Source organism: Myxocyprinus asiaticus, chromosome 14 (genome assembly GCF_019703515.2).
Source record: "Myxocyprinus asiaticus isolate MX2 ecotype Aquarium Trade chromosome 14, UBuf_Myxa_2, whole genome shotgun sequence".
In the NCBI taxonomy this organism is placed as follows: Eukaryota; Metazoa; Chordata; class Actinopteri; order Cypriniformes; family Catostomidae; genus Myxocyprinus; species Myxocyprinus asiaticus.
The window spans coordinates 16,664,809-16,691,593 of record NC_059357.1 but is presented as its reverse complement, the minus strand read 5'-3'; the positions used below and the strand labels follow the sequence as shown (position 1 = coordinate 16,691,593).

At 37.5% G+C, this 26,785-nt stretch overlaps 1 protein-coding gene across 1 annotated transcript in view; it reads right to left on the bottom strand.

Moving 5' to 3' along the window:
• The window catches only part of LOC127451144 (epithelial membrane protein 2-like), a 31,289-nt gene extending 4,781 nt beyond the window's left edge, over positions 1 to 26,508 (bottom strand). Inside the window, exons 1-4 of the mRNA XM_051715602.1 lie at positions 26,363 to 26,508; positions 5,182 to 5,296; positions 4,996 to 5,092; positions 4,194 to 4,334 (exon numbers count right to left, since the gene is read on the bottom strand). Coding sequence (XP_051571562.1) covers positions 4,194 to 4,334; positions 4,996 to 5,092; positions 5,182 to 5,259 — 316 coding nt within the window. The 5' untranslated portion in view covers positions 5,260 to 5,296; positions 26,363 to 26,508. The remainder of the gene's footprint in view (positions 1 to 4,193; positions 4,335 to 4,995; positions 5,093 to 5,181; positions 5,297 to 26,362) is intronic.
• Positions 26,509 to 26,785: the final 277 nt, after the last annotated feature.

Genomic DNA, 26,785 nt, shown 5'->3' with positions numbered 1-26,785 from the left:
GCCCACTAACAAATGCGCATGCACACACAAACACACACATGCTTGCGTACACGCACAAACTCTTTGAGGTTTACATGCATTCTTACATGTTTGTATTCACATATGTGCATGTGTGCTTGCAAACATAATGGCCTCGGATCTGTGCATGAGCACATACACACACACATGCCCACTAACAAATGCGCATGCACACACAAACACACACACATATGCTCACATACACACACAAACTCTTTGAGGTTTACATGCATTCTTACATGTTGGTGTTCATATATGTGCACGTGTGCTTGCAAACATAAAGGCCTCGGATCTTTGCGCACACATATACACACACACATACCCATGTACACGCACAAACTCTTTGAGTATTACATGCTTTCTTGCATGATCATGTTCATATATGTGCTTGTGTGCTTGCAAACATAAAGGCCACGGATCTGTGCATGTGCACATACACACACACATGTGCACACACACACACAAACACACTTTGCCCCACAGTGACCCCTCTCCAATAGAATCAACAGAACTGTGGTGTTCCCGGTCAAAGATGACCGGCCACTGAAAATGAATGGGGAAGATCACAAAAAACAGGACTTTTATTTTGAAATGCTTTTATTTTCTGAAAAGAAGCACAAAGTAACACTTGTGGTATTTCCTGTCAAATCTGACCATTGTGACAAAGAAAAGTGGCCTAAGCCTATTTACAAATTAACTGTCATATAAAGAACATTTCATGGAACAAAAATACCAACACTGTTCATATTTCTGTTATATTTTCTAGTAAACAACAAACCAAATCAACAAACACCTGGTGGTTTTGTGTCTTCATGCACATGGCTGAAAATAGTTTTTTGCACGTGCCTTGCAAATGTGTGCTCTGCATTTGAAACACACAATGCTTGATGAAAGAAAGATCATCAAAGAAAGATTCTATTGGAGAGGGGTCACTGTGGGGCAAAGACAGTTCTGGTGTGTGTGTGTGTGTATGTGTGTGCGCGTGCGGGTTTGGGTGGTTTACCAGGACATTTTTTTAGGTTACAAACTAGTAATTACAAGGGTATTATGCTATAAATGTTGTTTATGAGGACATTTCTAGTGTCAAATCGCTTAAAAAAACATACTAAACGATGTTTTATTGAAAATGTAAAAACGCAAAAGTTTTTTGTGAGGGTTAGGTTTAGGGTTAGGGTTAGGGTTAGGGGATAGAATCTATAGTTCATACAATATAAAAATCATTATGTCTATGGAGAGTGCTCATAATGATAGCTGCACCAACATGAGTGTGTGTTTTAGTGCGCATGTGTGTGTATGGGTGCGTCCTTAATGTTTGCAAGAAAACATGCACATATATGAACATTAACATGATGAACATGCTCCTGAACACTAAATTTTTCTCTTATTTTTGATCTCCCCCATTCATTTTCAATGGCCGGTCATTTTTGACCGGGAACACCACAAGCCATTTTGTACAAAATAAAAGCATTTCAAAACAAACTTCCAGGTTAACCGTTAAAGCACACTAGTGTGATAAATAGTACAGAATTTGTTCATGTTTTATATAATATTGCCAAAATTATCCACAAATAATGCTTTTTTTCACTCAAAAACAGAGGTGCATAAGCTAAGGTCAATGAGGCCTATGATCAATAAGCTCCAAAAAGAAATACAAAACCTGTACTAATTAAAAGAAAACAAGTTGACAAAAAGATCTAATCCAATATTTGGTGATAATATAGCATAACGAGAGATTTATAAGCAATTTTGAAGGGGTAGGTTTAAGATCTCCACACTTTTATTTTATTATGTTTTTCTCTTTGGTTTGCTTGAATAAATGTACAATTTATTCAGTCATTATTATTATTATATTACGTTATTTTTATATTACGTTGGTGTATTATATGTTATATAATATAATGATTCATTACAATATGTATAGGTCTATACTATTTCATATTATTGTTATTATTTTTAATGTCACAAGCAATGTGTATAATTAATATCTGAGAAGTAACTGAGGGTCTGACCCATGTCAGGAATCCGGTAACAGTTTACTCGTTTAAGACGGCTTCATCCATAGAGAAGATATGCACTTGTGCTGTACTTTATCTATTAAACTTTATATAATCTAGTTTAATCATTAGTTTCAGAGAGAGACATTTTAATGAAGTTAATTTCTTATGAATAATATAGTGCTTATTTTATTACTTTTTTTAGTGTATTCATACAAGCAATATCAGCCTTGTGGGTTAAAAAGTAGAAAACATAGTTAACATGTTTACAGTAACTCTTTCTAGCTCCACCAATCACCATTAATCACTCTATGTTTTATTTAATAAAAATTGAAAGCTTTATGTAGAATTACGGTTTGTATGAGTGTATTTTTTTTTTCTATGCTCTTCCCAAGTCTCCTTGCAGGCCCCCGCATTCCAGCTAGGTCTGGGTGCCATGTAACCTTGAGGAAGTAAGATACAACCTGTTTGTTCTAAGATATGTCCTGGATGTTTTTGATAATAAGGTGCCTCAAGGCCAATCAACTTCCACGGATTGGACATCACTAGTAAAGAAGCCCCTCATGATATCTATCAAGAGCTAGAATTAGTTACGGTTGTCATCATGAATATCTTAATAATAACCGCTGTCACATAGTATATATACCATATATATTATGTATTTATATACCATATTTTGAACCCAAGGGTGCTACCACAATATATGCAATATATGCATATTTTGGTTTCTCTACTGGGTTAAGCTGTATTTTATATATAACAGTTTAAATACTTGAATTAAAAAATAAATAACTAAATAAATTGAAATTGCCACTGCAATCTACTTGATTAAAGTGTGTGGCAGGCTGTTAGTGCTACTGACAACATATAATACCCTCAAAAAAATGCAATACTTCGGTGACAACTCTGATGTTTCTTATACTAGTTACTATCTTTTAACTATACTCCCAACATACACCAATTAGGAACTGAAAAATGGCTTCAAACGTTTGATTTTCCACACTTCATTTTCTCTAAATCAGAGCATGGTTGAGCCAAACCCGTCTGTCACCAGTGTTGGGTGTATCTGATTACAAAGTAATTAGTTACTGTAATCTATTTACTTTTTAATCAAAAGGCATTACATTTAAAATTCTTGTAATCAGATTACAGTTACTGATTTTCAATGAAAGTAATTACTTTTAAGTACATTACTTGCACTAAAATAATATGTATAATACATTTAAAATATGAATTCATATGAACGTATGTTAGCATTTCTGAGACAGCTGAAGGGTGTGCGACAGTGAATAAGGAGGAAGTACAGATATTTTGAATTTGAGTGGAAAACCAAAGACGTTTCTAGAAAAATGTATTTAGAATGTAACTTAAAAGTAAAATAATTAGTAATGTGATTACTTTGAGATGAAGTAATCAGTATAGTAATCTGATTAAATTAAAAAAAAAAGTTATTAGTGGGGGCCTGGGTAGCTCAGTTGTAAAATACGCTGGCTACCACCCCTGGAGTTTGCTAGCTCGCTAGTTCGAATCCCAGGGTGTGCTGAGTGACTCCAGCCAGGTCTCCTCAGCAACCAAATTGGCCCGGTTGCTAGGGAGGGTAGAGTCACATGGGGTAAACTCCTCGCGGTCGCTATAATGTGGTTCGTTCTCGGTGAGGTGCGTGGTGAGTTGAGCGTGGTTGCCGCGGTGGATGGCGTGAAGCCTCCACACACGCTATGTCTCCGTGGCAACACACTCAACAAGCCACGTGATAAGATGTGCGGGTTGATGGTCTCAGACGGGGAGGCAACTGGGATTCGTCCTCCGCCACCCGGACTGAGGCGAATCACTACGCGACCACGAGGACTTAAAAGCACATTGGGAATTGGGCATTCCAAATTGGGAGAAAAAAGAAAAAAGAAAAAAAAAAAAAGAAAAAAAAGTTAACGTTAGTAGTCATTTGTAGTGGATAACTTACCCAACACTGTCTGTCACAGTACAGATCATAGTCTAAGAAACCTGATTTTGGTTATAACTCAATTTGACAAAATATGTAATTACTGTGTTTTGGCAGTAAGGAAGTATACTATCCATTCCTGACGTGATTCTTAACAGATATCCTCTATACAAATAAAGAACATTATTCAAAAAATAAAACAATCTAAGCTTTGAGTTAGATATAGAGTGTGGAAGTGAACTCACAGGACAGGAGCTGAATGATTGCTGAGAAGACAAATCTCTCCCCCTGCTTCAGACGGAAGAGTTGAAGGATGAAGACAAAGAACCCCACACAGCACAAGATAGTGGAAAGTATCATGGTGGCCTGTATAGTCTGAAGATAGGCTGTTCAAAAGAGGACACAAGATTTCTTTGTGAAAATCTTGGTCTTTTTTCATACTGTGACCAGAAATGTCTGGAGCAAATTGTTATACATGGGAGAACATTCTGTTATGTCTGCAGTAGTACTCAACTTATAGTTGGCTTTTGCCAATATCTATATTCAGTGGGGTTCAAAAGTCTGAGAGCACATTGGATTTCAAGAAAAGGGTATATATAAAAAACTGAGAAATTCTGAAATTGATTTTTTTTTTAATGATTATTTTTATTAAAATAGATTTATTAAAAATCAGAAATAGAAAATACAATTTAATGATGGCAAAATCAATGTGTACGACAATGCTGATAATCTCAAAATACTAAATATCGGCCAGTTAATCTCCCTGACCAATATACCACTGGTCTGCATAAATTAAAATTAATTAAATTTTAAGTATAAGTTATTTTACTTTAAGTTAAGCCCTGCTCTTTGAGGGATAGTTCACCCAAAAATGAAAACATTCAAACTAACAGCCTTAGTAACCATTCACTTTCATTGTATCTTTTTTCCATACAATGATAGTGACTGGTGACTGAGACTTTTGTCTCTATACATGACACCACTGTATATAATGTTACCTTGTGCAAAGTGTATATTAATTTAGATTCTTGGATAATAAAAGCCTACCTGCATCAGAGGTTGCACTGTTTGGTATGTCATAACATTTTGTGTTGTTGCAGTTGTACCAGAGATCTATGGAGAACTCATTCGAAACCCACCATGACTTGAAAAGATAGAAAAGTCATGTAAAATTGTAACATGTACTGATATAAAATCACAATTAGATTGTAAGACTTTAAGAAATCAACTTACATTTCTGATAGTTGCAATGAAGAGTAAAATTGCTGAGGTGATGTGGAAGAGGATGATGAAGGCCAAAATAATCAACATAGCTGGTGATGCAACAGAAAATCCAAAGCAAGAGAATCTATTAAAGAAAGAAACATGAATATTAGAGATATCCTGTTGAATGAAATGAATACACTCATGTGATGGGGTGACACTGGGAGCTGGAACTGTTATATGAGTGCTGATCCTTTTGGTCTTTCTATTTCTCAACCGTAATATAAAAGAAACTCTTGATTCCTTTGTATGAGTGCTTTGAGAGCTTCCATAACTGTTTTCACTCAAAGCATGGAAAAATGAGCTAATACAACACTTTTTTATTATTATTATGCGGTGTGTGTTGTTAACTTCAAGTGCATCTCTATACATCTCTATATATCTCTAAATAAAGAGATAGCTGTCATAATTTTTCCACCCTCATGTTATTGCCAAGTTGCCAACCCGCATAACTTTCTTTCTTTTGTGGAATAAATGTTAGGCAGAGTATTCGCTTCAGTCACCATTCACTTTCATTGTATTTTTTCTATACAATGAAAGTTAATGGTGACTGAAACTGTTGGTCCTTACATTCTGCCTGGTTAACATCTCCTTTGTGTTCCACTGAAAAAAGTAAGTTATACAGGTTTAGACAGCCTGATCTCATGAACATTACATGACAGTGGCTACGTTTTTGCCAAATGAAATTACGAGCTTCATTACACATTTGGCTGTAGTTTCCAAGTGAAATGTCCAGTGGGGTGCGCCAAAAGCGAGTAAAATTGTGGTAAGGTTTTTAAGGTGAATATTAAATGTAGGTTTTAATGAGTAAAATGAACCTCTCTAACCTAGAACTCTAACCTAAACCTAACCGATTGTGTAATTAATTAATGCAAATGAGAGGTAAACAAAACAGACATCCTTATCCTAAACCAATACCTTAAGCTAACCGGTAGTGTGGAAAAAGCAAAAAAGCACATTTTCAGAAGCAACCATGTCATTTTGAGTTGCTTTCTATGACCCTTTACTCTCACGTGTCAGCTTGCATGTTTGGCTGGGGTCGAGCCTCAGTCCTCCAAATCCAAAGTTGAACCCTCTGCTACCGCAGAAGCTAATCACATTGGAATACGTGTGTAAGGGTGTTTTCACTATTGGGTCCTGTTAGAACCAAACTCAGACCCCTTTAAGTGGACCAAAAAGTGAACTGAGTGAAAAAGGACCCAGTTCTCTTTGCATTCACACTATTTGTGATCTTGAAAGTGGGTTCAGATCTCTTTTTGGTCCACTTGAAAAATGTAAATGTAGACCTTCATTCTATGAGGCTAGGTTCGGTTAAGAATGACATGAAGGTGAGTAAATGATGGGAGAATGTTCATTTTTGGGTGAACTTTCCCTTTAAATATGTGGTTGTTGAGTGGCACCTTCATTGTGGTTTGAGTATTGGATGTTAAGGATCCTGCAAACACACTTGGGCCTGGGTAGCTCAGTGAGTATTGATGCTGACTACCACCCCTGGAGTTGTGAGTTCAAATCCAGGGTGTGCTGAGTGACTCCAGCCAGGTCTCCTAAGCAACCAAATTGGCCCGGTTGCTAGGGAGGGTAGAGTCACTTGGGGTAACCTCGTGGTCGTGATTAAGTGGTTCTCACTCTCAATGTGGCGCGTGATAAGTTGTGCGTGGATCACAGAGAGTAGCATGAGCCTCCACATGTTGTGTGTCTCCGTGGTGTCATACGCAGCGAGCCGTGATGAGATGTGCAGATTGACTGTTTCAGAAGTGGAGGCTTCCTCCGCTACCCAGATTGAGGTGAGTAACCGTGCCACCACGAGGACCTAGTAAGTAGTGGGAATTGGGCATTCCAAAATTGGGGAGAAAAGGGATAAAAAAAATAAAACAAAAAAAAAGGATCCTGCACACTGAGTTGGAAATCTTGTTTAAAGAGCATCTGTGTGTCTTTAAAGACTCTCAATTCAATTAAGTTAATTTAACTTTTTTATGTTTGTGTGGACTTTATTTACAGCTTTTTAAAATGTAACTGTCTGGTCTCAAACTAAGTCATATAAGGATGCCTTCACTGCCGTCCAAAAACCTCGTGGAGGATTCCCTCATGATTTTGGACAAGGTTCTGATTTGATAAATATCACAGTCTGTCTCTAGGGATGCAGAAACAGCACTGCTGACCTCATTATTCTGCCCATTCACTGATGAGATAATGCTTCAAACTTCCTGAGCTCGCTGTCTGTGGCTCCATACAGGAGAGGATTTGGCTGTATGAGGCCAAAACTTCACGCAGGATTTTCCAGCAAATGCAGTCATCTTCTATCTGCGTCACACACGTGCCTCAGAGGCCGGCTGCTAATTTAGCCTCTCGTGATTCACTGCTTTGCGGCCACATGCAGACACACTATATCTCAACCTGCACAAAAGCTGCTCCCAGTAATTTATGAACGTCTTTTTTCCTTCACCTTTTTTAGTGTGTTTGAGGTTATACTTGAGGTGCGAAATTAATTTCCTCTCCTAAAAATGTGCCTTAATGCTAAGTACTTAAGGAAACAATAAATGAAAAGAAGATACCTCAAAGGAAAATATTTCTTTAGCACTAAGGCTGTGAGATAGATGGCTCACATCGCTTTAGCAGCACCATATGTGATGAACTTATTTCTATCCACTAGTATATGTTGATTAAACAACAGTCCATTCACAGACCACTGGTCTGTAATTGTGGTATCATCTATTTAATATGTATTTAATCGATTTAAAGGGATAGTGCACGCAAAAATTGAAATTCTGTCATCACTTACTTGAACTCATGTTGTTCCAAACCCATATGACTTTTTTTCTTCCATGGAAAACAAAAGAAGATGTAAGGCAGAATGACATCCTCAGTCACCATTCAATTTCATTTCTCATCCGAATAGGCAGTTCTTGGCCTGAATGATATGCAAATTGGACCAGACTATATAACTTTATGCCTTTATGCTGATAGTCAAGCATCTGGTCCACCTTGCAGCTTTATGGCTTGGAGTTTACAGAAAAGAAAAGAAAATCTTAGATTTTCTTTTTTACTTAAAAAGGAACATTGGGACAGTGGAAGAAAATAAGGATTCATAGAATTAGCAGTCCAGTAACAAAGGCAATTTTCCCCCACTTTTAAGCACACAAGTATTCATCAGCTAATTAAGTTCATTGTAATAAGCCTTCCAAAAACCAACAACAACAAGCTTCATCAAGTATTGCCTTTTACTTCTCTTAATTAAGATGAAGGCATTTGGCTCCACTTTAATGAGGGGTGCCATGATAAAACTGACCTGAGGTGGAGCCATTGAGTCAGGATGTGAACTCTTCCACATCAGCACCAAGCAGCATGTGTTTACAAGCATTTTCATTCATCTCTAAGGCAGTTGCTCGACTGGTGCAGGACCCCCGTAAGTACGATTTAAAATCTGCCATCTTTGCTCATGGGAATCACAGAAGGAACCAATCACCTGAGCCGTAAATGCCATGTGAAAATGTCATCATCACAACACTGTTTGGCTAACAGCACCACAAGAATGCACACAGTCTCAAGCCCTTCACTAGCGACTATCCTGAGCTGTGATGTGAAATGCAGCAGACAGGGATAAATATAAGACAATTTTTAAGCTTAAGAGCTTTTCAAAAAATCTAGCACTAGAAACACATATAATGCACTATAATTTAATGAAATATTTGTAATTTATATGTTGCTTTCTAAGAATGTTATTTAATCAGAAAACACACCTACTTTTAAAAGGCCATCAATGGAGAAAGATGCTCTTTGGGTCCAGATACGTGTAGTTACAGCATCTACCAGCAGGGGCTAACTAGATTATAAGTCACTTTATGTGAAATATATGTCAAATAACTTAAATAAGGCATATAAAAATTACTATGTATCTGTAAGATAAAAATTTCTGCTACAGAGTTAATAGAGAAAATGAAGATGTATGGTGGTTTAGACAAATAAAGTTCGTTAGCATGGAATGTGGGACGCAGGGTGTGGCATTTGAGCAGTGCAGTTTAGGCGGGAAAGAATGGTTAAAGAATGGAGGGTTTCTCACTGAGCTCAGCCTCAAGAGGAAGGCAAAGGCACGTACCCAATTACAGCTCACAAACGAGACAGCAAAGACTATAGATTCAGCCAATGTGGAATCATAATGAAAGAGACCTGGGTCGGCTAACAGGAAACTAGCCTCAGTACACAAGGGAAGCACAATGTGGGAGGGTACAGGATGATGCATGTCTAGGAGAAGTGTCTCAGCTTTACAATCTCTGCCATGAGACCTCAAAATGCCTGAAAATCAACTTTTTTGACTTTCACTACTTTGAGTTCTCCTTTAAGTTCAATGGGAGGTACTAAGAACAAAATTAAAGTGGATGTGTATAATTTTGACGATGTTTCCATTCTTTCTCTTACCCCAGCCCGAACAAAAAATTAAATTTCACACAAGTCCAAATAAGACGGCGTGAGTTTTCTGGAATTTTTTTAAAACAGTGATTACTTTTGCAATTCCGTTCGGTGTGGCACAGAAATTATGCACATCAGCTTTAATCACAGGCATTTATAAAGATTGAGAATAATGGTTATTTATTCAAAGCCTGTAGTAGAAGTCCTCAGTAGACCACCATCACTTCACGCTGTACATTAGTTGTCTGTCTCTGTAGAGTGTAAAGCGGGGGGCTGGTTTCATTTAATCGTAGTTTAACGTGGTCTCGGTCCACACATGGTCTTAATTTTCTCTGCAGCTGCCTTCCTGTGTTGTACTGAGAGGCGTAAAGGGCTGAAAGGGGCGGAGCTGGGGGAGGGGGGAACGTGGGAATAAAAACTCAAAACATGCTGTCTAAAAATATCAAATATACTATGAAATATGTTTCACAGATGATTCTGGGCATCAACTCCCCCCCCCCCCTTCTTTCTGATGCTATGAATGTATTGTAATAACCTAAAATTGGTGAAGTGTGTAATTTCTGCACCACTCGCAGCACCAAACGAATTTGCAAAAATAATTATTGTTTTCAAACAGGTTTCCCTGAACACTGCCCCATCTGCCATTGATAGGATAGGATATATGACCAAACAGATAGCCCCACCCCAAAATCATACTATTAGTTGAGCCAATGTTGCTTGTTGTCGGGGAATTCAAACTACAAATGGCTTAAATAGAGTTGTTTATCCACATTTAGTTATGGCTAGGATAAGAGAAAGTATTTTTTTAACATCAAAATAAATTAAACACTTTATATTTAATTACATTTGATCTTTAGCAAAGGTCTTAAAGCTTTTGCTTTATGTTGCATTTTTCAGCTAAGTCCGTAATTGAGCCAAGCAATCAGTAAGGATCACTGCGTTCCCAAAAGCTGCTGGGAAGCGCCTGTTAATTTGATGATATCAATAATGGCACAAAATGTGGCATTTTACACAGAGAGAACTCAAAAACACTAGAACTAGTGTTTAGTTGTTTATGTCACCAATGGCTCTGTGAATGATGAAAACACTGATGAAAGGAATTCTTGTAGAGACATACTGAAAATGGTATGGTGGCTACACAGAGGCATAATCATCTTGCATATTCTGCTTGGGCCTTCTAGGAACAAAAGATACACTGTAAAGGTTCTTCAAGGCCAAAGGGAAATATGAAATCGGCTTCATGGGTGATCTTGTTCAGCTTTACACTTCACAGGAACTGAGTACCTGGTATTAAACGCTGTTATAACTGGACAAGATATAACTAATTGCTAATACAGTTACAGTTGTTAATATAGAGAAAAGAGAAAATGAAATGAAAACATGATCTCATATGTATTTGTATGTTAGGTGTGGTTCTATCAGACATACAATTTCACATGTTTGCATCGACACCGAAATGTACAACACCAACATATTGACAGAAATTGAAACATACAATAACTTTAAATCTAAAACAAATCTGGAACTTCAGAGACATCCAAATGTTTTGGAAAGAATCTTAAGTTTCAGAACAATTTTGATGTTGAAAACACACACACACACACACACACACACACACACATCAGGAAATTAGTGAGACAATTGTTAATATTACACCGTAATATCTACAGTGTTTCACTTATATTTCATACTTTATTGACATGTGAGGATATCCAAATTCAGACAGAGTGAAAAATGTTTATAATTTCAATAGTCCCATCTGCATGAAATGTATACATAAATATGTCATTAAAAATGTATTTTTTTCTTTTTTTTGAACTCGTTAACTTGAAGCAGTATCCTCATGAAGGTTTTGGGAATTTCAATTCTGAGTCGTCAGAGGATTCGTAAAGATTTGTACGTCTATAAAGTTGTAAATACATAAAAGCATCTATAGACTTGCATTTAGGGCACTTATAGCACTTTTAGATGCTGTGAATACATTTATATTATTTGTTTCAGTGTCTATACAAACTTACAAAAATGTACATGTAAATATGTAAAATACAAATACAAATACTAATGATATGACCCTGAATATACACAACTAAAGTACTCCTGAATGATGGATCTGGACTGTCTCAAAATATATTAAACAAGAGAGGACAGAAATAACAGCAAGAAGAGTAAATTCATTTATGAGTATTACCTAGGCACCTTGTGAGGCTTTTGAATACCACTTAACCATTCTGATGAATAAATATGTCAGTTCTATACATTAGATCAATCAATCAGGCTAAGACACAAATAAGATACATCTGTACTATAGCCTCAAAAGACAAAGAGAACAAATTCCAGCTTTTAGCTTAGCCTTTTAATGGAGTTGGGGGTTGAGGCCCCTTTAAAGTTTATATAGGCTGAGACATGAAAACCTAAAAGCGTTTGTCTTGGAAACTGGCTGCATAAGGCCGTGGGGTTTGAGTTTGCTATTTGCAATCCTGTGGAATGATAATGACAGCCATACCACCCCAGCCTTAGAGGTTGAGTATACACCAACCATCATTAGTAAATTAATTGGTGTCAACGCCTTAAAGGGATAATTTATATTTGTTAACATTTAGTTAACATTTGCTCACTCTCGTGTCCTTCTAAACCCATAAAACTATCAAATTTATAAGATAAGCAATTTCTACTTATTTCTGCATGTAGAACTGCTTGCATATGTGTGAGTGTGAGTAAACCCTAAGCAACCACTCTCTGTTCCCCTAAGCTTGGTGGAAAAAGCTGACTTGAGTTTCACTTTTAATGTAATTTTTTTTTTTTTTTTTACATATAAAAAAGCCACAGTCTCCAGCAGGCTTCCAAGTTGGCCACTGCAGAAAAAAAGAGATTGCAGTCATGGAACAAATAATTGAAATGAGACGGAAAGCTCCAACGCCACCCTGCAAAGCTTTGCGGCTTCTATCCAGCGCACGTGTACATGACCTGTTATAACACTAACTGGCCAACTCAGAATCATGGGTTGATCTGAAGGATTAAAACAAAATCGTGGCACCACATGGATGCTACCAAGAAGAAGCTTCATGCCTATTCAAAGTGAGGGGGCAATTACCCCCTCAGATTTTTGAGCCAAGTGGATTTTAAATACAACTTCTAAAAAATATTTGTATCTGAAAATTAAGTTGCATTTTTACTGTAGTCCAAAAAGATCCAAATTGCATGTCCAAAATAATGCAAATAGTGGAAAACATTATTTGCACCTCAATCCTGGTACAAATAATGATAGATGCTATTAGCACCCCTAATTAAATGCATCACTGCAGCATGTTTATTGTGTTTATTTAGACACACTACACCTACCCATACCCCTAAAACCAAACCCTAACCAAACCAAACCAAAAATTAACCAAGTTTTACTGCATTAACCATAGTATCATTATGGAATTTTGTAGTAAAATCATAATAACCACAAAATTAAATATGGTTACTATATTAACACCATATTACTGTTGTAACATCATGGTTAATTGTATCAAAACTATGGTTTCTGCCACAAAAACATGGTTATTACAATATAACTAAAATAATATAACTATAGTAAAACTACCATTATATAATACCATTTTTAATGAAATAAGTAGTATTAAAGAAAATATTAAGAGCGGAGACAGGAAACAGAATGGGAAAAAGAGTGTGACTAAGGCGGATTCGAACCTAGGTCCTCCGCACGAAAAGCTACATTTGCACCGTCGCTACACCCCAGGCCACTGCAGCAACCCTTACAATGCAGCTTGGCATAAATTTCGGTTTCCACTAGACTATTGGGGTGCAAATAGCCACGCTATGTGGAAGGTGCTATTTACACCTGGGTGCAAATAGTCACCCAGGAAAAAAATGTTAACCTAAAAATGTGCTTCATGTGGTAACATTTCAATTAACTGTTTTATTCAAGTTTTACTAATTTAACGTTACTGAACTAACCTGGCTACATTCGGTTATGCCAACAAAATTCATTTTAATAACTGCAGTAATTATTGCAATTAGGGTAATAATTGCAGGTTACCACTTTTTACACTGCATGGAACAATGTCAAAGCTGCTCTTTTCTATGCATGATCACTGACTTTCAAATGTAGACGCAATTTTGCTCTGTTTATTAAGATTTGAACCTGGTTCTCATTTCACACTAAACAAAAACTGTATCCCCTGAGGTCTTATCTTATCTTATCCTTTAAAAAATAGCTGCATGACGTCCCTACCACCAACACACCCTGACAATTACTCACTGTTTCAATGGACTGTAATAATTCAGGCTGTGTCATTGTGTCCTCCAGTATTTAAACTCAAGGAACAGGAATTAAATGTGCTCTAGTAATGTGTCACACACCTCCATAATTCTGCAATGGAAACAGTTCTTTGAGCTAAAGCCAAAATTATTTTGTTTGTCAGAAGTCTTTCGCTAATAAGACTAGAAGTCTAGAAAATATGACAGTTGTAAAATTAATGCATAAATGGTGATAAAAACATAAAAATGTGACAAGCAGAGTACACTACCACCCAGTTTTACCTAGCCTGACCCTAGCTTCCCTAGCACTATTGAGCATGATGGAAAACCTCAAAGTAAACGAGGGATGTGAGAGGAGAATGTTTTAGAACGCAAGTTTGACATTAGCTGTGGTTTCGAATGACGACCCAAAGTTAACAAACAGTTCATGGGTTGTTTTGCAGTCTGGAGACCAACTCTTACTTCATGATCAGAGAGATGGCAGATAAAAGGTAAGGGAAATGTCCAATGGGTCAGAAGTGGGGGGGGAATGATGATGCACAGAGTTCATTTTAAGTCATCTTTCACAGTGAGGATGAAAGGAAAGAGCTGAAAAGAAGACTTCTCCAAAACAGCTGTAAAGCTGTGAAGGTTAACAGCCTTGGATAAACAACATCTTCATCTCCTGGGAAGTGCTAGCCTATAAACAGTGATCTAATTAAGATCAATGCATTGTCGTAGACTAATTTCCACTGAAGCACTTGTATATTGCACATTAATTTCAATTTTTATCGTTTTGGGGACAGGAGTTTGTTTTAAAATACAGTCATAAATTAAAAGCAGGCCTATTCTGGCTCAATAAAGTGAAAATTAAGCATGAGCAGCTGAAATATTGCCTGCTGGGTCCCATGTAACTGGTTTTCTGATTAAGCCTGCTGTATGTCGACTGACACAACATTCAAAGGCTGCTGTAAACACAAAGATATCAAATGGATGAAAAGTATGATTTTTTTCAAAAGAAACATTCTGTTGTACAGCATATTTGTCAGTGGTGCCATGATCTGTGATCTGTGGTATTTGCAACAAATCACTACAATCAAGTATGCTTTCATACTCATACATCTTTAGTTTGTCTAATGGATGAGTACGACTTTCACATGTATAACTACTTGTAGACAGTTCTAAGCAGACACACACTACAATCAAGTATGCTTTCAAACTCATACATCTTTGGTTCATCTAATGGACGTGTAGGATTTTCAATAATATAACTACTTGTAGACAGTTCTAAGCAGACACACAGAATCTGAGCCCACATAACTCAGAAAGTTCACCAGATTTCCGTAGAATTCGAATGACCATCGCTTACAGCCTGTTGAGTGTTCCTTTATTAAAAGGAATGATTTTGGCTGATTTATTAATGCTTTCAGTTACCCCTAGTATACAACAATACTCTCAGCTCCAAATTTCACCTTGTTAAATTCAGCAGAGTGTCCCAAAATCAAGATAGAAAATGCAAAATAAATTGTGGGGACTAGTTTTAAAACTCTGTCTGGGCCTAGATAAAAGCTATTAGTTTTATGACAAAATTAAAACCTTGATAGATAGATTTGCACTGTGTGTTGTCAAGCAACCTAAAAATTGTGTTCTTTGTGTTGTAACATACATTTTTGAGCAAAAAATATAATTTGATAGATACGTCTAAATCAACCTGACTACATTAGGTCACACTAGTTAAAGTAATTTATAAGGGTCAAATCTGGTAGAAATAGCCCCTTAAGGTAAACAACTGTACCTTTTCTGTTTTTTACAGAGTGAAATGGAATTGTGCAGCTTTTTCCAACACATGTAAAGAATCAGATCATTTGCTGACGTCTCTGATTATCTTTTCCTCACCGCTCGGCCCCCGCAGCGTCATTTGTGCTTGCGAACAACAATGAAAGCACAAGGCTTATTTTTAGACAAAACAAAAAATCCATTGCTGCCTTGGCTGGCAAACAGAAATGAGGTTTAATGTACACAACAAAACAAAGCTCTGTTTTGGTTATTGTGTCTAAAGCATGATAAGCCCCAGCCGAGTGCTTGGACACAAAAAACAGATGAAAAGGAAAAAGAAAACAAACTCCCAGGGAGAGCAACACGTGCAGTGTGAAATGGTCCTGCTGCACTGTAAAAAAACAAAAACAAAAAATTCCTCCAGCTTACAAATGTTTAATGGCTAGTTGTTTCAAAAATTTCTAGTTGGCTTACTAAAAGTTCTGTACAAGAATGAATTTGAGCTTAAGTTATAATAAAATTAGGTCTCAAATACATACCGGTAGTCATATTTCTGCATCTTTAAACAGATTTTGGAGGTGGAACAGCAGTGTAATGTTTACATTTTCATTTATGCATTTGGTAGTTGCTTTAATCCAAAGCAATTAACATTCAAGGTTTAAATGTTATCAGTATGTGTGTTTTCTTATATAACCTTATTAGTTCGGGGTCAAAAATTACATTACATCATTGATAAAAGCCATTTTCCTATTCTTATTTCTTAAACATTATATTTTTACAGTGAGCCTACTGGCTATGGCTGGTACAGTCTGCTACTTGTACGATGCCTTAGAGTCTTTATCACACAACTCTGAGTCTCCCCACAGATATTTCAACACTACATGGGTAGATTTGGCACAGGAGGCTGCCGTTTTGTAAAAGGAATGTATTTTGGCACGGCACTTGTGTTTGGCTACAGTTGACCTTAGGGGGAGCCTCATTCACACACAGCAGGGTCCTGATCTGCCCTCAGCCAGGCCTACTGGGTTGAAAGCCCGCACTGTGTGCTGATACTGTAGGCTGATAGGCTTTCATCTCAGGGACACCATCCACAATGCTGCTGAGCTCTACCACAGAGCCTTGGTTCTCAGGTGCTGCAGGCCCTGTTTTCGCATTGCATTCCACAGATGACACTCTGTGGGCATAAGTAACAGTGCCCACATGGAGCTGTCAACAGACATGCCGACGGACCCCTGCAGCCACATTCACACAACCCGCCCTGGCTGGTTAGCAAGACTACTGTTTTTAATCAGAATCAGAATGAGCCTTATTGCCAAGTGTTCTCACATACACAAGGAATTTTTTTAGTGATAGAAGAAACAAGTGCACACAGAACATTACAGTGAGACACAGAATATAAAACAAAGGAAGTCCTGAAGTCCACTATCATCTGCACTGTTTTGAGCATGTTCAGCTCAAGGTTGTTATGACTGCACCAGACAGCCAGCTGATCAACCTCCCGTCTATATGCAGACTCGTCACTGTCACGGACGAGGCCGATGACCGTGGTGCCGTCTGCAAACTTAAGGAGCTTGACAGTGGGGTCCTTTGCAGTGCAGTCATTTGTGTACAGGGAGAAGAGCAGTGGAGAGAGAACGCATCCCTGAGGAGCACCAGTGCTAATAGTGAGGGTCCCGGATGTGAGTTTCCCCAGTCTCACTAGCTGCTGCCTATCTGTCAGAAAGCTGGCACGGAGAGCTGGGTTGAGAGAAGATAAGGCATGATGGTATTGAAGGCTGAACTGAAGTCCACAAATAGGATACTTGCATAAGTCCCAGGTCTGTCGAGGTGTTGCAAGATATAATGCAGTCCCATATTGACAGCATCATCCACAGACCTGTTTGCTCAGTAAGCAAACTGAAGGGGGGTCCAGCAGGGGTCCAGTGATGTCCTTCAGGTAGGCCAAAACCAGTCTCTCAAATGATTTCATGACCACAGACGTAAGAGTGACAGGTCTGTAGTCATTAAGTCCTGTTTTTTTGGGGTTGTTGGGGACCCGAATAATGGTGGAGAGTTTGAAGCAGCAGGGAAATTCACACTGCTCCAGTGATCTATTGAAGATCTGTATGAAGATGGGGGCCAGTTGGTCAGCGCAGACTTTCAGACAGGCAGGTGAAACACCATCTGGGCCTGAAGCTTTCCTAGTTTTTTTGTTTCCGAAAGACCCAGCACACATCCTTCTCACAGATCATAAGTGCAGATTGAGGGGGAGGAGGGGGGGTTCCAGGAGGAGTTGGTGTGTGTGTGAAGTGAAGTGAAGATCGGGGGAGTGATGTGAGACTGGGCTTTTCAAACTTGCAGTAAAACACATTCAGTTCAAATGCCATTAGTTCACTCTCTATAGAGCGAGGGGGAGGCGACTTGTACTTGGTGATGATTTTCAGGCCTTTCCACACAGATGCAGGATCGTTGGCTGAAAACTGTTTTTTCAGTTTTTCAGAGTAGCTTCTTTTAGCCACTCTGGTTTCCTTAGTCAGTGTGTTCCTGGCCTGGTTGTACAATATTTTATCCCCACTTATGTAAGCATCCTCTTTGGCATGATGAAGCTGTCTGAGTTTTCCTGTAAACCATGGTTTATCATTATTGAATGATAAAAATGTCTTAGTAGGGATGCACATATCCTCACAGAAACTGATATATTATGTCACAGTATATGTGAGCTCATCCAGGTCTGTGGCTGCAGCTTCAAAAACACTCCAATCAGTACAGTCAAAGCAGGCTTGTAGTTCCAGCTCTGCTTCATTAGTCCATCTCTTTACAGTCCTTACTACAGGCTTAGCTGATTTTAGTTTCTGCTTGTAGGTCGGGAGAAGATGAACCAGATAGTGATCAGAGAGTCCTAAAGCTGCATGTGGGCAATATGCATCCTTTACAGTGGTGTAGCAGTGGTCCAGTATATTGCTGTCTCTGGTGGGGCATGTAATGTGTTGTTTGTATTTTGGCAGTTCACGGGTGAGGTTAGATTTATTAAAATCTCCCAGAATAATAATAAGTGAGTCCGGGTGTTGTTGCTCCGTGTCTGTGATGTGATCAGCCAGCTGTTGCAGTGCTGCGTTCCTGCATGCTTGTGGCGGGATATAAACACTCACCAGAATGATCGAGGAAAACTCCTGCAGTGAGTAGAAAGGCTTAGAGTTTATGAAGAGTGCTTCTAAATTAGGACAGCACATCTTCTTCAATGCTGTTACATCTGTACACCAACTTTCGTTGATGTAATAGCATGTTCCACAGCCTCTCATTAATCATTCATTCACACAAATTCTGGATCTTCAACAGCAGCATTGATCTTTCAGCAGGAATGAAGAGAAGGCTCTGGCTCCCAAGGAACTTCTTGTTGCTTCCAATGGATTTAGCAGCGGGATTCCATTGGGGTTTCAAACCTTAAGTGTGCTAAAGTCATGGATAAGAGAGGAGCTGTAGGGCCACAGCTCTCAAAAGAACAATTATGGTTCTAAAAACATGTCTGAGGAAATTCTAACAGACTTAAGTCATGTATTGTGCAGTAGTGTAGAAAAACTGATGCACTATATGTTTAAGAGATGTTAGCATAGATGGTTGGACAAATTCATGTTTGTTTAGTACCCTATCTGCATGTTTAAGGCCCCGATATACTTAATTCAAAATCGAATAATGAATGGGTATGACGTCATTTAGAAAAAAGAAGGTGTTTTTGAGTTCGTTTCGTGGTTTGTAACAGCTCATCTGGGCACATTTTTTGGAAAACTTGTAACTGCTGCTAAACACCTTCTTAATGCCATTGGTCCACATCATCAGTAGGTGTGACCTGAAGCTCCACCTACTACTTTAAGTTGTTCAGTCAGTATTCATAACAGAGTGTAATTGCTGCATATTATGGCATATTGTGACATTTGCTGAAAAGGAAAGCCATTCCAGATGCAGAGCAAGTTATTGAATTTTTTTTTTTTTTTAAGATTTTTATTTTATTTGAAATGTCATGCACCAATGAATCATGCACAATAAGACCAGGAGCACGAATTAAGTTAAAATCAATTTTGACTTCATGTTGACTAAAAGCCAAATAACTGAGTATGCTACTTTTAGTTTACAAGTTTTAGAATGATTACAATACAGCACTGAAATTATGCAAAACAAGATTTTGTTGTAGATTTGTGTATAAAGAGTAGGACTATGTAGGTCTTTTGAGCAAATAAGGTGTATGCATATTTGTATTCAAAATGCATATTTAGGGTGCATCAAAATAATCCACACGACTCACAACTTGTGTGGCTTGAATTCCTGACAGTCATATAGCCTATATATTTCTGCTAAAGAAAAAGCACAAGTAGACAATGCAACGGCATTGCTCTGAAATAAAAGATGGTTATTTACTGCAGTAATGTTTTTTTTTATTATTATTTGTATTTATTTTTTATTTTTGTAAAAAAAAATTATATATTGTTTTGAAATTGTTTTGGACTGTTTTGGTTTGTGAAGTTTCTCTTGTAAATAATGACGCGCTTCCTGCCTCCTCCTCCACATGACACGTGACCTTACCAACGAGCTTACGTCATCCCTCTCATGAGCGCGCATCACAGAGATGTACGGAAGCGAACATTTGTAGTTAAAAAGTATATAAGTATCGTTTTGTTTCTAAAAATAATCTATCGTTTGGGTTCAGAAGAACTTAATTTGTCGACTGGAGTCGTGTGGATTATTTTGATGCACCCTAAATATGCATTTTGGACCGTCAAAAAATGGAGGACATTCACTTGCGTTTAAAGGAGGAGGCCTGAAATGAAATCCTAAAAAATCTTAAAATTCTGTTATCATTTACTCACCCTCATGCCATCCCAAATGTGTGTGACTTTCCTTCTTCTGCTGAACACAAACAAGCAGCATAAAGGTAAGTCTTCAGTGGTTAAATCTGTCTTCAGGATCGATATGATAGGTGTAGGTTAAGAAACAGATACATTTTGTTTTACTATACTTTCATTTTCAAAATGTGAAAGAATGTGAAAGTGAAAGTGGAGATTTATGTTATAAAAGGACTTAAATATTGATCTGTTTCTCACCCACAACTATCATATCGCTTTTGAAGACATAGAATTAGCTGAACTGGAGTCTTATGGATTACTTTTATGCTACCTTTATGTGCTTTTTGGACCTTCATAGGTCTGGCCACCATTCACTTGCATTGAATGGACTGACAGAGCTGAGATATTCTTCAAGAAATCTTTGTGTTCTGCAGAAGAAATAAAGTCATACACATCTGGGATGGCATGAGAGAGAGTAAATGATGAGAGAATGAACTATCCCTTTAAAAAAAAAAAAAAAAAAATCTGGGTTTTAAGATTTTACCCCTGAGAAGATCTGGCTACCAAAACCCACAGTTGTGAAGACATGAGCAATTCATTGTCTCAGTCCAGAGTCCTGCCCAAAAACATGCAAGCAGATCACAATGTCCCAGACTCAAACACTCATACTGGGTTTCTGATTCACTCAATTGTCTCGCAACTTTGTCTCAGAGTCTGACACACCAATGACCCTCGATTTCACCTATCACTGAGGATAGATGAGTTTCATTGTGATTCTTTCTGTAATTGGTGAAAACAAAGAAAGATTACAAAGCCGCAAGTCAAACCAAACAACTTTCGTAGATTGCTTCATTTTCCCCCTCATTTCACAGCATTATGTTGCTGGAAACACTGTACTGATGTGACATTAACTTCTGAATGCTCACATTAGCAGTCCATTGCAAGATTAAAGTAGCTTTAAGTCATTGTCATAGTTTTGCTAAAGCAATAATGGAGTTTGTGTCGGAATAGCTGGCAATTTAATTTAATTTAATAGTTGGCAGCTGCCACCCTGCTGTTTCACTGTCTTCAGCTAAAAGTTCAGGTCTGCAGAATCATTATAGCAGGCTTGGTCACTTTGAGCTTGCTGCAGCAGTTAAAAAAACACAAAGTGTCCAGAGCTTAAGCCTGGCCAAAGGGAGAGGCACTTCCTGATGAACATTGACAGCATTGATTCTAATGGAACTGCCCATCCGCAACAAAACCTGCCACCTATTCTCTGGAAACCCCTGCAAACAGCACTTTTCTGAATGGCATCATTTCTGTTGGATCAATCAATGGCCAAAAACAAAAGAGAAAAAAAATCAGGATTGGAAACAACTTATATAAACAAACAACTGGAAAAATCTCTCACTTTTGCAGAACAGAACGTTAATACATGGAAAGGAAATCATCAATCTGACCAAATCAACCATGTAAAACATGTAAAAAAGGAGTTGATGAGAAATGAAAATGGTGTATTTCACTGAAAAAAGAGGATACATGCAATTGGTATTCATAAGTAGATGGTATTAGGGGGAAGTAGATTCTCATTCTAGAGAACATCTGATAGGACAGACTGATTATGTGAAGTATGAGTCATCATATTATTTTTGGTCTGATGTCCTAGAAGAGAAAACCTACATTTTAAAGTAAAATATCAATAAGTCAAGTCAAGCTCAATCGACAGCATTTGTGGCATAATGTTGATTACCACAAAAAAATATTTTGACTTGTCCCTCCTTTTCTTTAAAAAATTAAAAAATAAGGTTACATTGAGGCACTTAAAATGTAAGTGAATGGAGCCAATTTTTTGGAGGATTTAAGGCAGAAATGTGAAGCTGATAATTTAATATAAGCACTTACATGAATTCTTCTGTTAAAACTTGTGTATTATTTTAGCTGTAAAGTTGTTTAAAACTTTGTTTTTACGGTTGTTTTAGGGTTTACAGCATCACATCGTCATGGCAACAAAGTAGTCAAATTGGCTATAACTTTACACAGAAGTGATTTTATCACACTAAAATCATGTTAACACATGTTATTTACGTCTTGTGGCTAACCTTTTGAAATAGTGAGTATTTTAACGCATTCACTTCCATTGTAAGTGTTTCACTGTAACACAGACTTTTTTTTTCTTTTTCTTTTTCTTTTTTAAAGGAGAGAAGAGTTGAAATTAATTTTTGTGGTTATCAAGATTACGCCACAAATGCTGTCGATTGAGTTTAACTTATATTAAACCCTGAATATTCCTTTAAATGTTTATACCGGATGATTAGATGAAAAAAAAATTGGAGATTGGTATTGGAAAACTTTCAAATTAAAAATTTAAATTTGAATATTAAGAAGACAGTGTTTTTTCTTTGTTTCACTGTTTATATATTTATTTGTTTGTGGGTAAATTGAAAAAAAGGTCTCAGTTTGGTTCTGAGGTCTCAAGTGTGAAAACCTCAATAGCCTTCTGGCAGTTGTGCCATGTGAAAAACATTACCATTTTTTTATTTTTATTTTTTATTTAATTTTTGTCTATCATAATCGCAGTTCAAAGTTTTCAAAATAATCACAATATGACTTTTTGTCCAAATCATGCAGCCCTAGATGTCACCACAAAAAGCACAGTTTTGCACCAATTATTTTCCTCAAGGGATCAATCAAGTGCCTTACTTACTTTTAAGGGATTAGTTCACCCTAAAATGAAAATTCTCTCAGGATTTACTTACCTTTTAGCCATCCCAGATGTGTATGTCTTTCTTTCTTCAGCAGAACCGAAGTGAAGATTTTTATAAGCACATTTCAGCTCTTTTTGTCCATACAGTGAAAGCGAATGGGTGCCATCAGTCTGCTGGCAATTTGACGGCCCAAAAGTCATATTTAGGCAGTATAAAAGTAATTCACACGACTCCAGCCGATCAATTAATGTCTTCTGAAGCAAATCGATAGGTTTGTGTAAAAAATAAATCTATAATCAAAAATGTATTAGCTTTAAAAAAATCGCTTCCTGCCAGCAGTCGACGCATCAGTGACGTAAGTGCAATGGCGCGTTCATGCGAGAAGTTGGAAGTGCCGCTTTGTATACAATAGAGGAACGAACGTCACGCGAGAGTTAGGTCATTTCAAATAGCAACCGGAAGCAACGATTTAAAGTTAAAAACGTTTTAGTTATCTATTTGTTTCTTACACCAACCTATCAATTTGCTTTAGAAGACATTAATTTATAGAATGGAGTCATGTGGATTACTTTTATGCTGCCTAAATATGCTATTTGGACCATCAAATAGTCAGCAGTCTAATGACACCTGTATACTTCCATTGTATGGACAAAAAGAGCTGAAATGTGCTTATAAAAATCTTCACTTCGGTTCTGCTGAAAAAGGAAAGTCATACACATCTGAGATGGCTTAAAGGTTAGTCAATCATGAGAGGATTTTCATTTTTGGGTGAATTAACCCTTTAAGTTACCTGACAAACATTTATTTTCATTGTAGTATAATGTATGGATAAGTTGCTACACAAACTGTGTGTAGAATGAAAAATATGTTCCAAACTAGGGTGACCATACATCCTCTTTTTCGGACCTTAAAAAAGCATCCGGCCGGGATTTCTAAATTTGCAAAAATGTCCGGGATTAGGCTTTAGTTGCATTATGATGTGCATCTGGTCTAATACTTAATTGTGTGTCCGTGCATATTTGAATTGCTTTAACCCCTTTTTGTAAGTCCCGCCTTCTCGCACACCAATTGGTCGATTATAAGAGGCTTGCAGGAACTATTGGCCAAATTCCTACCTGTCAATCTCTCCGCGAACGCGCAAAGCGCTGTTGTGTTCGGCATCAAACAGTTGCTTGACAGTAACAGCAAATGACAGCTGAGTGGAAACAATTCCCAAATGAAAGTGCAAATTTACAGAAGATTTGCACAAAAAATTCCCATGCTTTCATCCAGGTCGAGATCCGTGGGAAGCAGAATGTATGACATGTAAAGCTGGCACTTATGTGTCAGTTGCTAATAAAGGTGCAAGTGATTTAGAAGCACACATTGGCTGTGTCTTGTTTGGAAGGATGCGTCCTCCGGAGGTTGCATTTGTCGGCCGCATACGTCATCGAGGCTATCACGTTTCAGAAAAGCAAGTAGGACACTTCGAATGCAACCTTCTTTCACGGGAATTCGGAGGATGCATGAGGTGTATTCTTCATAGCAACCATGTTACTTTCCGTTTCCGTTTGTCCTACGAAGGCCGTCTTGTTTAAACGAGGCTTTTTTAAAGGAGGACACTCAGTATACTGCAGCTTTCAAAGGACACGTCCTACCTAGCATGCAGACTTCCAAACGAGACACAGCCATTAGGTGAAAGCAAAAGGTGAAAGTTCATCAGGTAAATTAACAGACTACTTTTTGCAACCAGGTAAAATTGTTATCACATTGCTTCATTTTCCATGGCCATTCAAAATAATAGTAATAATATAATATTTATTTATGTTATGATAATAGAGTGTCTTTTTCACTGTATTACAGTTTGCATTCATAGTAACACTGTTTTGAACCCTATTATTCCCCCCCCCCCCAGAATATGGTCACCCTATCAAAACATCTGTGGATATGACTTCAATCGTATATTCTATATGCCAGAATATATATCATACTATGCAATAGAGGAAAGAAAAGCATGGGAGAGGTGTTTCTGTGCATATATCCTTTCCTAAATAGGTTTTGCTTTTGATAGGTAGGTTTGAATTATGGCGCTCACTGTGGGCTGTGTTTGTGTTGTAATAGCAGAGCAGACAGGCGTCCGGAAATCCAGTCCAGTGAAAACTGCTGCACCTCATGAACACACGACACACTACCCACCCCCAAGAACAGCCCCATGAGTAACACACTGGAATGTGCCACTGAGAAAGCACACAAACACACGTGACTGTACGGAACAAGATAAAATGCCAGACATGCAAAATTAATTAGACATGCAAAACACGCTATAGGGCCACCTCGGGAACAATGCATGGTCTTGTACAGAAAACCACAAAACATCTCAACATCAACATATTTTCGTTAAATCTTTAACATAGTTTGTCATCTTCAACATGATATTTTAACATCTGTTAACAGTTTATGTATTCCTAACTAAAAAAGTAATGTGATCTTGCTTGGTGAATGACTGTTAATACACCTCAGAAAAAGTCCTTTTAAGTAAATAAATATGTAAATATATTTTATAAATTACAAACATATACACATATCAACATAAGCTATGTAAATATATGTTTGAAATGTATTTTATACATTGTGTAAATTAGCCTACATATTTTATTTTATTTTTTAAATCAGTAATGCAATATTTAACCCATAAAACATTTAAATACATGTTGAATGATAAAATGTTGCCTACTGTCACCAGGAGGCGACATGCGAGACAGGTTGGTGATACCTCACTCCTTCAAACTACTTTTAAATACGCACCGCCAAACACGTCAACTAAAAATATAGAGAGAACTAACCTATGTCTCTTTTCAAAACATAAGGCTAGTCTTTTATATTGTTAAAACCAAAGTCAAACTGGATACTCCCTCTTGCTTAAAATAGGTTTAAAAGGATTACAAGTAAACAAAACACGTCTGATCACAAGTTAGTGATTCACCAGCGAAGCATCAGTAAAGACGCATCATCGGCGCGTGGCGCCAACGCCCCTTTCTTCACAAGCTTTCTCCATGCCTGAGTTTAAAAGTTTACAAACACATAGATAAAGCCTCATAGAATGAATATATAGTTGCTCGATACAGTATTCACATATTTGCACAAAGTCAGAGTTCTTAATCTTCTCAATAAGTTTTATCACGCTACAAACATCTGGTTACTGGTAAAAAAAAAAAAAAAAACAAGCCGTAAGTTATCATTCACACTTACCGCTATACAGGAGCCAAAAGTGTCAAATATTGTTAAGTTTGATGTGGATACGAAGTGATGCGAGCGTGAACGTGACTAACGTAGTAGTAGTGAAATGAGGGGGAAAGTGCGCGCTCCTCCTTTTCCAAAATCCTGAACTGCCCAGAACTCTTGTTGGGTGTGGTCTGCAATTTAATATGTGCTGAGGAAACGGGGAGGGGATCCTTTGTGGACGCATTAGGTGTTTAAATTATATAACCTACAAAATTCTTTGTGGAACCATTATGTTTGAATTAGGGCATGGTTTAACACTTCAATAGTCAACACAGCACATTACCATTAAAACCTAAAGTGACCTTCTTAGGATATCTGTGAACGTTTAAGGGGCCGTTCAGACCGAACGCGCTCGTGCGTAAATGTTTTTTTTTTTTTTTTTTTTTTGAA